The following is a 14469-nucleotide window of genomic DNA, read 5'->3' as shown; positions in this document are numbered from 1 at the left end:
AAGTTAAAACAGTCTGCAGAGACTATCCTTATTAAAAACACTTTTGTATACTTAGAAGGATAGCCCTCAAGTAGTTTCCTAGAAGTACAATGCTCACGTCAAGAGGATGGGCATTTAAACATCCTCTTGACCTGAGAACAGATTGTAACCAAACTGCCCTCCAAGGTTGAATCGGTTTACATTCCCACCAGCAACGTCATGGGTGCTTGCTTGTTTGTGTACATGTCAATTCTGGCAGTATTAAATTTTTTAAACATTTGCTGATCTGGTGGGTCAAGAATATTACATTGTGGTTCTGACTTGCATTTCTTAAATTATAAGTAAGGTGGAGCATCTTTTCATTTGCTTGTGGAATTTGTATTTGGTTTTCTGTGCATTGCCTACTTATCATTCTTTGCCTGTCTTTCTTTTGAGCTGTTGCCTTTTTCTACTAGATATTTTTGCATTCCGTAAGTATTAAGTTCCTACTACATGGTGAGCAGTATGCTGGGCACTAGAGCTCACCATTGTTGGTGAGGAAACACCACTGTCTTTGCCCTTTGGGAGCTTACAATACTGGGACACAAACATTAACCAAGTCACGCTCTGAATGGGTGTATGTACAGACTGAGTTAAGTGCCCTGAAGGAAAGGCTCTTGCATCTCTTAGAGCATGTGAGAAGAGAGAGACCTGGACTGAGGGTAGAAGAAGATTACCTGAAGTAGCTGACATCTAAAGAATAAATAGGATTTGTGGTTAGGGAAAGCATTTCTGGAAGAAGGAACAGCATTTTGGAGGGAATGTGATGTATCAGATGAGCTAAAAGAAGGCCAGGGATCAGAGCACAGAGAGTAGAATAACAGTGACACAAGATGAGGCTGGACTACATCACCTGGGCCCTGACCCCATTGATGATTGAGGGGTTCTTCTCCTAGAGAAATAGAAAGTATTGAAGGATTTTGAGCCACAGTTGGTTATCAAATCTGCATTCTGAAAAGATCACTCTGGCTGAAAAGAAGGTAAACAGGAAGACCAGTCAGAAGGTTTTTGAGTTAGTCCATATGAAATCTGATGGTACCTTGGCCCTGGATTATGACAGTGGACATGAAGAGAAGTAGATGAGGGCTTCCCTGGTGGCGCAGTGGTTGAGAGTCCGCCTGCCGATGCAGGGGACATGGGTTCGTGTCCCGGTCCGGGAAGATCCCACATGCTGCGGAGCGGCTAGGCCCGTGAGCCATGGCCGCTGAGCCTGTGCGTCCGGAGCCTGTGCTCCGCAACGGGAGAGGCCACAACAGTGAGAGGCCCGTGTACCGCAAAAAAAAAAAAAAAAAAAGAAGTAGATGAGTTCAAGAAATATGGAGAAGGTCAAATAAAATGTGATGATGGATGGCATATAAGGGATAAGGAAGGGAGGAAGTGTCCAGGATGATTCCTAGGTTCCTAATTAGATGGATGGTGGTACCATTTACTGAAATAAGAACCACCATATGATCCAGCAGTTCTACTCCTGGGTATACATCAAAAAAAAACTAAAACATTAATTCAAAAAGATGAATGCACATAGCAGCACTATTAACAATAGCCAAGATATGGAAGCAAACCAAGTGCCCGTCAACAGATGAATGGATAAAGATGTGAGATATATATGTATATATATTATATATTCCATTACATATATAAATATATTATTACTCAGCCATAAAAAGAATGAAATTCTTCCATTTGCAGCAACATGAATGGAGTTAGAGAATATTATGCTAAGTGTAATACGTAGGACAGAGAAAAACACTATATGATGTCAGTTATATGTGGAGTCTAAAAAAATAATATAAATGAATGTATATGCAAAACAGAAATGGACTCACAGACATAGAAAACAAACTAGAGGTTACCAAAGGGGAGAGGAAAGAGAGTATAATATGTAAAAATACTAAATCATTATGCCATAAACCTGAAATTAATATAATATTGTAAATAAACTATACTTCAGTTAAAAAAAAGAAATACTGGAAGAGGTCAAGGATGAATTCAGGCTTACACAACACATCTGAGTGAAGCTGTCAAATAGCTAATTAGATATAAAAGTCTGGGACCAGGGAGTTCCCTCGTGGTCCAGTGGTTAGGACTCCGCACTCTCACTGCTGATGGCCTGGGTTCAATCCCTGGTCAGGGAACTAAAATCCCATAAGCCTGGGACCGGAGGAAAAGTCTGGATTGGAGACATAAATATGGAAGTCACTGGAATATAGTAATTAAAGCCATGGGCAAAGATGCAATCACCCATGAAAGGAGTACAGCACCCAAATCAGCTCTGCTCTGAAGCCTTAAGGAACACTAACATTCAATGGCCGAGTAGAGAAAGATGAGACAAAAAAAGAAAGAACAGATGAGCAGCCCGAGAGCAGGAGGAAAACCAGCTGAGCGAGGTGTCCCAGAAACCAGTGAAAGAAGGTTTCAAATAGAATGGAGCAGCCAGTAGTGCCAAATGCTGCTGAGACATCTAATAAGAGGAAGGCTGGAAAATGCCCATTGGAATGGGCAACATGGAGGTCCTGGTGACGTTCATTTGAATTGTTACAGTGAAATAATGGGGGCAGGAGTCAGACTGGAGATGATTGAGAAATGAATGGGAAGTGAAAACACGGAGACACCATATGGACCCCTCTCAAGAAGTGTGGTTTTGAGAGAAAACAGCCCCAAACCTATTCATCCTCAGTCTCTACTCTTGACCCTTCCTTGCCACTCAGTAAGCTGAAGTGATTTTCTAATTTGGTATTTGATGTTCCACAGCTGTGGTCTCCCAGGAGCCATGGCAACAAGCCAGCCAGGGATAGCGTCTGCAGGGGAGGCCGCCTCAACCCTGGGGGCTCTTCCACCTCTCAGAGCAGCTTCTGACTCTGCAGGCCTGGGAAGGCCCATTGTAGAAAGCGCTGCTGAAACTGGCTTTAAGAAACAAAGAGTCCTTACATTTTAGAGACACCTACTGAAAACTGTAAGGATAAACAGTGTCTGGGATTTGCAAAGTGAAAAAAGCTAAGCCAGGAGTTGATAATTATTGAAGCTGGGTGATGGGATGGGTACATGGAGGTTTACTATACTGTTCTCACTACTTTCGTTTATGTGTAAATTTTTTTCAAAATACATTGTAAAAAAATTAAGTTTAGTAACTATGTAAATTGAAAGTACGCGGAGCCAGTGACTGTCACAGGCCCACTGTTGACCATGCCACTTAAAATGGGATCTCCTTTAAATCCAATTTGCCATTCGCTTGTGGGTTTCAAGGTACCAAATGTCTAAGGGAGTCAAGTCTGCTCTCAGATGCTGCCCTTTCTTCTCTCAATAACTCTAACACCTTGTTCCTTGCCCCTCTTCTCCGTTCTTACCTCCCTCCTGAGTCCACTGTTATTGGACTCCAAATAGCAGTTCTGTCACTTGTCTTCATGAACTTGAACAACTTCCTTCTCAGACTTGAACCATGTTCTGAAAGATGAGGATGCACATCCGCTTAGCAATGTTGTGAAGATGAATTCTGACAGTGTATGTGGGAGTAGGTACATAGCTACACCCTCAAAAGTCCACAGAAGTCAGATAATACACATGAATGAAGATGACCAAGTAGGAGAAAGTCCTGTGACCCTTTTAGCCTGTCTTTAGCTTTGCCACTTTTAGTAGACATACCAGTAGGAAGAATTTTAAGAAATTTTCTATTCTATAAGGAAAATATTAATTCAGCATGATCATAAATGGAATAAATAATCTATATTCATAAATAAATGGGTAATAAACTGAGACTTAGCCTCAGTGTTGGGGATCACTAGGGAGCAGTGGGGAGTAGGGCAAGCCAGAGCACGCAGGCCCCATCTAATAGAGGCAGTCCTCCTCAGCTCCATGACTCTGCCATGAGAGAATGTGGAGCCAAGGTTAACATGTCTTCTTGTTTTACAAGAGAAGCTAGAACTCTAAAATTTTTATGTGAGATCTCCCAATTCTTAAATTTGGTTTCAATTATTTACAAAAAAAGAACACTACAATGGCTAAACTAATTCCATTTGTGGGCCAAAAGCAGCTCATGAGCTGCCAGTGTGCAACCTCTCACCTAGATAATGGGATAGGACACAGGTTCCCTTCCCCGCCCCCTTATCTTCCACCTCTAACTTTCTCCTTTCTCTCATTTTCCACATTCTTCTCTCCTAACCACGCCCACCCTTCCTTTCTAGACTAAGTCCAAGTGGTAGAAGGGATTGAAGTGGGTTGAAGAAGTGATGAAGCCCGAAGGGCTGTGATCTAGATGCCTCATCCTGTTCCAGGGCCTAGGCCAGTGCCCTGCACATAGTCGATCATAATGACAAACCCGATGAATGAATAAGGCAGCAAGTAGGGGGCAGTCAGTTTCTTGTGCACACCTGGGCTTACCTGAGGACTCTCATTTTTCTCAACAGCCTTGCGAAGTCGTTCTGGCCGCTCCATCATCAACGGGAACTGGGCAATTGACCGGCCTGGAAAATATGAAGGAGGAGGGACCATGTTCACATACAAGCGACCAAATGAGATTTCGAGCACTGCCGGAGAGTCCTTTTTGGCCGAAGGTCCCACTAATGAGATCTTGGATGTCTATGTGAGTTTGAACTCTTGGCCTGGATTTTGTATCTTCTTGCTTCTCACGACCACACTTAGAACAAATAAACAACAAATATTGCCCTTGCTCAGTAAGACCGTTTGAGCGGCGCCTTTTGGGGTGCCCTTACATGCTTGGCATTCCTCTCTGCCCCTCACCTCCGAATGTACCTAGCTCATAGAAACCTTAAACTCTCCCAGATGCTTATTACCCTCAGCGTTTATTGAGCCAGTAAAACCAATTTTACTTGTTGAACCAAATCAGAGGCAAAACATACCCTTTATTTCATGAGCATTGGCTCTCCTCCAGGCACTTTCCTCCTGTGCTAATTTGGCGTGTTTTCTTTTTACGGCAAAAGAAAGCAAGACGAGACCACTCACAGTTCCCAGCCCTCTTCAAATTCTATTAAAGCAAGTGAAGAAACAAGAACTCCAGAGTACTCCAGATGACACAATAAAGCTTGGAGTAACAATATAGAGATTTACCAGTCGTTCCCTGCTTCGCAGAAGACAGAACTTTGATTTCTTTGACAAGAAACTAAAGTATTAAGTTGCCCCGGAGTTAAAAATGGTCCTTATTTTTTAAAAGAAACCACTAGACTCCAATCTTCTTAAAAAGATCAGGAAATAAAAGGGGACCGGAAATAAAAGCTCAAAATCACGTTTTGATAAAAAAGAATTCGCTCACCCATAGATATGTATTCTCTCACCATCTCCAAAGCCATGCTGGTCTACTTGATATTTGCCGAGTTCGAATTTTATAAATATGACTTGTCTAACTATACAGTTACATGTTCATTCCCTTTGGGCCTGGTGGCTCATGGACTAGAAACTACAAAGGAAGTCTTGTTATAGCTCATTCTGAATACTTTTTTATAGACTGTCCAGCTGGTGTTGGTCTCCGGGTAAGTTTCGAATGGCATTAGGGGTAAAAACTCAGGTTGTTAAAGGCCCACTATGGGTGGTCTGGGTTGTGGTGGCCAGTAATAATTTCATAAATGGGACAAGGTTTGCACTGGCAGAATGTTCACACAGAAGAGGCACAGTAGAGGGGGGAAGGCTTTCCGGCCCCAGAATGACTGTTGGATTGTGTGAAAAGAGAAGTGAGGGGACTAGGAGTAGACAGCAAGGACCTGTGGTCACACCACCGTGTCCCTCGGGGGTTCTCTGGTCCCCGCCATGGTTCCTGGATGTAGGGGGCCCAGGGGTTCTCATGTCCGCCTTCTGTTGGGTGATTTCTAGACGGGAGGCCACGTTTCACACGTAGGGAAGGGGTAAAGGCTGATGGTGTAACTGGGTAGAATAGACACCCTCATGGACCAAACAGGACCCACCCATGCAGGAGTGACTCAGAGAATGCCTGTAGCTAACAGGACCTCAGAGATCAACTGGATTCTCACCTCCTGCTTCTCCAGATGAAGAAATCGAAAACCATGAGATTGAGGGACTTGCTCTAGGTGACCCAGCGGGTAAAGAGGAGACCCCCTTCGTAAAGCAGTAGAGACAGAAATATCACAGCGTGACCTGTCTCCTTGCCTGGCTCGTATTTTCACTGCAGATTTGCATTCCGCGGCTGCATTTAACCCACCACCCTGCTTCCCTCCAGGAAAGCCATGAGCACAAAGGATTTTGTGCTCCAAAGCCAATAGGGAGGGATTTATTCTGCTGAGCCGTGCTGGTTTGTTTCGCGTACTTGTCCCGGACAATGTTTCATTGCTGACTTCCACAGCCCTATGCAGCTTTTGTCATGGGTCCCTGAGAGAGAATAGGACCCAAGGAGACTTATTGCCCTTATACCTGTCTTCCTCACCTTATCTCTCTGTGGTTCTGGAACTTTCCATGGATGAGAGGGGATGGGACCCAGAGAGTCAATGAGGGAGAGGGTTGGGTCAGACCCTTCCTGAGTCAGCCTCCGGGGCCAGGTAGAGGACTTGGGAGGAACCTGGGGGATCTCGGGGCGACGCTGCCAGAGGTCTGGCCCTTCCTTACATGACCCTGTCTCGCCACCTAGTGTTCAAACGGGTTCTCTGTAGTGAAAACTTAAGTGTCTATTTTGGATATTTTGGGGGCCATGAGGAAAATCTAAGCAATGGTAGAGGATGGTTGGGAGCCGACAGAAAGATTCCCTACCATTGCTCCCATCTTCCTGTTTAAAATTTATAAAATCTTGACTTTCAACCTAGTTTTCTTCTTATTCTCTCAAAGACTACGTTCTTCATTCTTCAAAAGCAGATAGCAAAAAGCCATCTGGAAATAGCTTTCGTTTAGTGTGTCACCAGTCCGCTAATATTATTAGATGTAAATCAGTCCACTCATTTATAGTTAGTGCCACTTACACCATTGAGCCCAAAGCCAGCAGGAAGGGGATATGCATGTGTGCCAGTGCAGTGACATTGACCTTTGTGTCGTCAGATGATACACCAGCAGCCTAACCCAGGAGTCCACTACGAGTACGTAATCATGGGGAACAATGCCATCAGCCCACAGGTGCTGCCTCACAGGAGACCAGGTAAAATTTCTGGTTTTGCTGCCGGTCACTCCGGATCATTTCCTTTTAACGCCCTTTCTCTCTTCTTCTTGTGTATCTGCCCTCTGTCTCTTGGTCAACACAGAGAAAACCCATGGACACATATTTCAGAGTCAATGGGCCTTGATATCAGAGGATGCCTCACCATTTGCCTGGGCCTTCACTGATAAGAGTGTTTCATTCACTTGACTCAAAAATGAAGTGAACATTCTCAGTCTGTCTTTCCAGTTCAACATTTTGAAATGTCTTTTATATTAGTTTCCTATCACTGCTCTAACAAATGACTTTAAACTCAGGAGCATAAAGCAACACAAATTCACTGTCTTATAGTTCCGGAGGTCAGAAGTGCAAAATGGGTTTTGCTGGGCGGGAATCATGGTGTTGGCAGGCTGTGCTCCCTGTGCAGGCTCTGGGAAAGAATCAGTTTCCTTACCTTTTTCAGCAGAGGCCACCTGCGTTTCTTGGTTCATGGCCCCTTCCTCCGTCTTCAAAGTCAGCTGAATAGCACCTTCAAATCTCTCTCTGCCTCTGACCCTCTTCTTCTGTCATCTCTCCTTCTCCTGCCTCTTTCTTATAAGGACCCTTCCGATTACACTGAGCTCAGCCAGATAATTCAGGATAATCTCTCCATCTCAAAATCCAGGATAACTTAATCGCATCTGCAAAATCCCTTTTGCAGTATAAAATAACACATCCCAGGTTCCAGATATTAGGACACAGGCATCTTCAGAGGGCCATTATTCTGTCCACCACATGCCTTTTCTCTTGGTCCCCTTCTGCTTCTGCTAACACAGCTTTCACCTGTAAGAAAAGAACAATGAATTCACACCTAACAATCCACCTCTTCCCTGTGGGCTCCGCTGACAGAGCCAGCAGCTTTGCTTGCCTCTGCTGGGTATAGCACAGCCCCTGGCTGATATTTCTTTACCGAATGGTGACGGAGCCCACCACCCAAATGGAGACTGTCTTTTCCATCTTTCAGACAGAAGGGTCTGCAGAAATATTAATACGAATCGCTCATAATCACTCACACGCAGAGTCCTCGCTATGTGCCAGACACTGCTGGGCCCTTCACATAGACTAACTCATCAAATTCTCACAACTGTGCTCAGAGGGAGGTACTGTTATTAGCCCCATTTTAAGAGTAAGGAAATGGAAGCTTAGAGAGATTGAGTTACTTGCCCAGGTCCCACAGTGACCTCAGGTCAGCCTGGGTCACTAGCCCCTGCGCTTATTACACTGCCTACAGGTGACCTGGTCCAATACCTGTCCTAGGAAGTGAGGGGACAGATGTGAGACCTGGCCGTACGTCCTTCTCTGGGCTGCCCATTGGATAACCAGGTTATCTGATTGTTACAGGTCGGGGAGGAGCCACCCGGCACGTGGGGTGCATGTGTTGTCCAAACTCCAAGTCAGCACGCTCAGCCTGAAAGAATTTTTAAGCCATTTCCAGGAGCAATATACAGTCTGAGAAACCAAGTTCAGATGGGGAAAGATTGAGATTACTGATGCTGATTTATAAGGACAGTTGGACAGACTATTTGAAATCATATAGGATGATGACGAGTCTCAGCTAATGGGTAGCGTGTGGTTCTGGGATCAGCTGCCGGGGCCAGGGCAGGCCAGGAGGGGTCAGCTGTAAAGAGTTGGTGAGGAGAGGCAATCTGGACCAGGCTTCATCCACCGTATCAGTGGAGTCAGGAGGCCAGAGCTTGAATTCAATTCTGCCACTTTCTTGCTGTGCGCCCTCAGGCAAGTCAGTAACTTCTCTGAACACATTCACTGTCTACAAAATAGAGAGGGAAAAAATACACTCAAAGGTTTTATGTGGGAGGGGGAAGGTATTGAATAAATTAGGTGTCCATCCTAGCACAGTGCCCGGTACCTATAAGGTACATAAAAGATTCTAAAATGTTTTATCTGATAGCATCTTGGACAGTTTCCTTTATATCAGTATGCTGGTCTTGATTCTATTAGTTTCATTTGCATATAATATTTTAAACTATGAAGTATTATAAGTAGCCAACTAAATAAGAAAGTGCTGCTGAAAGAGTAGAGAAAGCTCTAAGGTTTAACTGCATTTTATAGTAACCTCAGGATTTGCCTCCTTATTTTATATTAAACTAATGAATGCTTGAACACTATTCAATCAAAACGGAAATATGTAAAGTAAAACGCGACTACTCCACGACTGCCAAAACTTAGAAGCATCCAAGATGTCTTTCAGTAGGTGAATTTGGATAAAGGAACTGTGGTATATCCAGGCAATGGAATATTATCCAGTGTTAAAAAGAAATGAGCTATCAAGCCATGAAAGGACACGTAGGAATCTTAACTACATGTTACTAAGTGAAAGAAGCCAGTCTGAAAAGTCTGCATATCGTATGATTCCAAGTATGTATGTACGGTATTCTGGAAAAGACAAAACTATGGAGACATTAAACAGATCGGTGGTTACCAGGGATTAGAGGGGAGGGAGGGATGGATAGGCAGAGCACAGAGGATTTTCGGGCAGTGAAACTATTCTGTGTGATACTACAATGGTCGATAGATGTCACACATTTGTCACAACCCACAGAATGTACAACACCAAGAGTGAACCCTAGTGTAAACTATGGACGCTGGATGATAAGGATGTGTCAGTGTAGGCTCATCAGTTATCACAAACGTACCACTCTGGTGTGGGATGTTGATGGTGGAGGCTGTGCATGTGTGGGGCAGGAGAGATACGGGAACTTTCTAGACTTGCCACTTGATTTTGCTGCGAACCTAAACTGCTCTAATTAATATACGTATTTTATATTATATATATATGTCTATTTTTTAAAAAAGCAGTATTCCCAACCTCAGCCCTCTCCCAGCTTCCCAGAGGGAATCTCTCTTTACAATTTGGTTGGGACCCTACCCAGCCCTTTCCGTACGTATACAAACATGTATGTGGCCAGTTTCAATATTTGTCTACAATATAAGTGTGCCAGGAACATCACATGCCAGTCTTTTCCATAAGCCAACATAAATCTAACCTCAATTTGAAACTTCTCTGAAACTGGTAGAATAACTCAATCTCAGTCAATCTGGGGGCTCCCACACACACCCCAGATAGAGGAAAGATACCTGTCTGGCAGGTCTGTGGTGCTCAGGAAACCCAAGACCTCAAACACCTGCCACTCCTCACTTTGGAGATCTCTCTCTCTCTCTGTCTCTCTGTCTCTGAGAAAGCGCTCTCTCCACTTTTCCCTCCTCCTTTCCCTGGGCTGGCCCCTCTGGGACCTGTTATCCTTACTGGGAGCTCAGGCTTTCCCTGTGGGAAGGAAGAGCTGTTAACTTCCTGCACCTTTCACTTTCACTCCTGCAAAAATCTCAGACAAGAAAATCTAAGAACTTGGCCACTTGGACTAAGAGAGGAGGAGGCACAGAGATAAAGAACAAAACACAAATTAATCTCTCAAGGGCTTCCCTGGTGGTCCAGTGGTTAAAACTCTGCTCTTCTGGGCTTCCCTGGTGGCGCAGTAGTTGGGAGTCCGCCTGCCAATGCAGGGGACACGGGTTCGTGCCCCGGTCCGGGAAGATCCCACATGCCGCAGAGCGGCTGGGCCCGTGAGCCATGGCTGCTGAGCCTGCGCGTCCGGAGCTTCTAATGCAGGGATCATGGGTTTGATCCCCAGTCAGGGAACTATGATCCCACATGCTGCAAAATGTGGCCAAAAAAAAAAAAAATTAGTCTCTCAAAAAGTGTCCAGCCACATCTGTGTATGTGTATACAAACTGAATTGCTGCTGTGCTCTTTTCTTTCACTAAACAACCTATGGGTCATATCTCCATGTCACAACATGTATTCACTTCATTCTTTTAAAAAATAGCATAATATTTCATTCTTGGTTGTAGTATAATTTATTTGAACCACTACCACTGGTAGACATTTAAGTTCACTTTACTGTTTTGCTGTTTCAAATTAGGAACCATACTTATACATACCGCTTTATATAAAAGAATGCGAATATTTGTATGACAATTGTCCTGGAAACTGAATCCCTAGGTCAAAAGGTATGTGCATTTAAAATTTAGAGAGATATTGCCAAGTTGCCCTCCAAAACTTTGCGTGTATTTGCAGGCTCACCCAGTGTGCAAAAGTGTGTTTTCCTGCACCTTCAGCGAGGGGTTTAGGGATTTAAGGGTTTCCAAAGTTTATTGTTAGGTAAATAGAGTTGCTGTTGTTAGTTGCTTTCTCGTGTAGTTCTTTAATTAGGAAGGAAGCTGAGCGTTGTTGTGTGACTTTTGACTGTGTGTATTTCTTCTCATGTGAAAAGAAATTGCCTCTCCCTGTGCCTTGCCCACTTTCCCTACTGTGATGTTCATCTTTTTCTTATTCATTTTTAATAATGTTTTTAATATTAGGGAAATTAACATCTGCCTCTTTTAAATATATGTGCTCTGAATTAGAAATGATCTCATGCTACCTAATTTCTAATGTTGGAGCCATCGCCTCTTTACAACTCACCGTCCAAACCCATCTTCTGTGGTGTGTGCACTTGCCTCTCCTAGGGGAGCCCTTCAACGGCCAGCTGGTACCGGAAGGGGGGAACCAGCAGGAGGGAGAAGGGAAAGAGGGGGACGAAGAGAAGGCAGACGTGCACGGCGGGGCACCTGAAATATTCACCTCGGAATCAGCACAGACCTTCCCGGTCAGGCATCCTGATAGATTCTCTCCCCACCGGCCGGACAATGTGGTACCACCAGCACCACAGACCCCACGGCGGAGCCGGGATCACAACTGGAAACAGCTGGGGACAACGGAGTGCTCGACAACCTGCGGGAAAGGTGAGCTCATGTGCGGGCTAGGAGGGTCTCTGCAGATCCCCGAGCAGGAGTGGGGAACATGCAGGTAGGCCCCAGGCACGTGGCAAAGCTTCCCCTCCTTGAGCCTGACTGTGAGATTGCTGGTTAGTGTGAGGCTGTGTTGGGGGTTCCCAAAGACCACCCTCAGGCTCGGTGATCCACCCGAAGGACTTAGAAAACTCAGAAAACCTGCCGTGCTCATGGTTACAAGTTGTAACAGTGAAAGGCTACAGATTGGCATCAGCAAAGGGAGAAGCACGTGTGACAAAGTCCAGGACACACCAGGCGCCAGCCTCCAGGTATCCCCTCCCAGTAGAGTGGCACGGGGATGCACTTGGTTCTCTCAACAATATTGTATATGAGCCGAGTATTGCCAACCAGAGAAGCTCACTCCAGCTTTGGTGTCCAGGGGATTTATTGGGGTTCAATCACATAGGCCTGTAGCTCCCACATTAGCTACTCAGCCTTTAGCACCCCAGAGGTCAAACGAATACAACATGGCCTAAGGCCTCAGGCACGCACAGACAGGCATTCACAGAAATCACATTGTTGTCATAAACTAGCTTGTCAAACTGACAGAGCGCAACCCAAGATCTCTGGCATAGAAAAACTCTTATCAGCAGAATATCCCAAGGGCTCTGAGGTTGTCTCCAGCCTTGGTCAAGGACCAGTCCTGAATACAGGTCTCTCTTTGGAATATGCAGGGTCTGAGCAACCCAGGCCTGCTGAGTTAACCCTTTCCCGCACAGTGTGTTCATTAATAATCAGAGAATACACTCACCTAGTTCAAGATTTACAAGCTGCCGTACGAGTCAAGGTTGTGCAACACTTACACAAATGCCATTCAAAAGTCATTCTCAGGGCTTCCCTGGTGGCGCAGTGGTTGAGAGTCCGCCTGCCGATGCAGGGGACACGGGCCTGTGCCCCGGTCCGGGAGGATCCCACATCCCGCGGAGCGGCTGGGCCCGTGAGCCATGGCCGCTGAGCCTGCGCGTTTGGAGCCTGTGCTCCACAATGGAAGAGGCCGCAACAGTGAGAGGCCCGCATACCGCAAAAAAAAAAACAAAAAAAAGTCATTCTCAGGGCGTCCCTGGTGGCGCCGTGGTTGAGAGTCCGCCTGCCGATGCAGGGGACACGGGTTCGTGCCCCGGTCCGGAAGGATCCCACATCCCGCGGAGCGACTGGGCCCGTGAGCCATGGCCGCTGAGCCTGCGCGTCCGGAGCCTGCGCTCCACAATGGGAGGGGCCGCAACAGTGAGAGGCCCGCGTACCGCAAAAAAAAAAAAAAAAAAAAAAAAAAGTCATTCTCAGATCTAAGGATTTCAGAAAAAAAGAATGCTTTGGGAGCTTGCAGTGTTAGTTAGCTAGCTTTTACACTCCACAGCTCCATTCTTCCTCCTCAGTAAATTCTTAATCCTGTATTTGTCCCATTATCTTAAGACCAATCAACTCAGAACACCTGCAGCAAGGCTGTAGCCTAACAAAGTCAGTTTATGTAGCAAAGGGGACCACACACCAGTGGGAGCATAGGGCATCTCTCCAACGGCAAGAAAAGATCCACTAATAGGATTTAGGGGGAAAGATGGAGTCTAGGTGAAATTTAAATAAAGCAGGGTTGTGGACTTCCCTGGTGGCGCAGTGGTTAAGAATCCACCTGCCAATGCAAGGGATATGGGTTCGAGCCCTGGTCTGGGAATATCCCACATGCCACGGAGCAACTAAGCCCGAGTGCCACAACTACTGAGCCTGCACTCTAGAGCCCGTGAGCCACAACTACAGAGCCCTCATGCCACAACTACTGAAGCCCGCCCGCCTAGAGCCCGTGCTCCACAACAAGAGAAGCCACTGCAGTGAGAAGCCTGCACACCACAACGAAGAGCAGCCCCTGCTCGCCGCAACTAGAGAAAGCCCGCGTGCAGCAACGAAGACCCAACGCAGCCAAAAATAAAATAAATAAATTTATAAAAATAAATAAATAAAGCGGCAGAGTTATGATAGGCTTGAAGCAAAGCCTGGCTGTGTGTAAAAGGGTCAGTATCCGTCTGGACTGTGATGTGGACTCATGGTCCTGTGTCCTTGAACACTCCAAGGCAAGATAGATGTGGGATGTGGTGTCCAGAAACCCCTGACCTGATGTTCTGCACCTGGGTTGGAAATTGATGCTGCTTTTCTGTTCCAGGTGCCTTAGATCCTCACTGCAAGGATATGTATAACTGTGCAGTCATGATTTCCTTCACATACATGGCGATAGCCTCCTGCTTGTAGTAAAGTGCTATTTGTGACTGTTAAACACCTGTTCTTCGAGGGCAGGTTACCATAGAAACAGAGGCTGTATCCCTGAGGAGTTTCTGCCACTGGGAAACATACCTCCAGCGTATTGGTTTGGGGAATTTTTTTCCTTTTCTTCAAGAGACGTGCGTCTGAGAGTACAAAACTTGGAAACGATGGTATAATCAACACATGGAAAAATCTTTCACGACCACCTTTAACACTTTTATCTTTTTCATAAGAGC

The 14469-nt window shown here is 45.5% G+C and overlaps 1 protein-coding gene across 10 annotated transcripts in view; it reads left to right on the top strand.

Moving 5' to 3' along the window:
* The window catches only part of THSD4 (thrombospondin type 1 domain containing 4), a 630174-nt gene that overhangs the window by 590585 nt on the left and 25120 nt on the right, over positions 1–14469 (top strand). For all 10 annotated transcript variants that reach the window (XM_079915165.1, XM_079915163.1, XM_079915159.1 and 7 more), the window contains 3 exons: positions 4419–4594; positions 7006–7102; positions 11663–11938. In XM_079915165.1, coding sequence (XP_079771291.1) covers positions 4419–4594; positions 7006–7102; positions 11663–11938 — 549 coding nt within the window. The remainder of the gene's footprint in view (positions 1–4418; positions 4595–7005; positions 7103–11662; positions 11939–14469) is intronic.

This window comes from Stenella coeruleoalba (assembly GCF_951394435.1).
Source record: "Stenella coeruleoalba genome assembly, chromosome: 2".
Lineage (NCBI taxonomy): Eukaryota > Metazoa > Chordata > Mammalia > Artiodactyla > Delphinidae > Stenella > Stenella coeruleoalba.
Note: the sequence above shows the minus strand (reverse complement) of the source record. Positions and strands in the feature narration are given on the sequence as shown.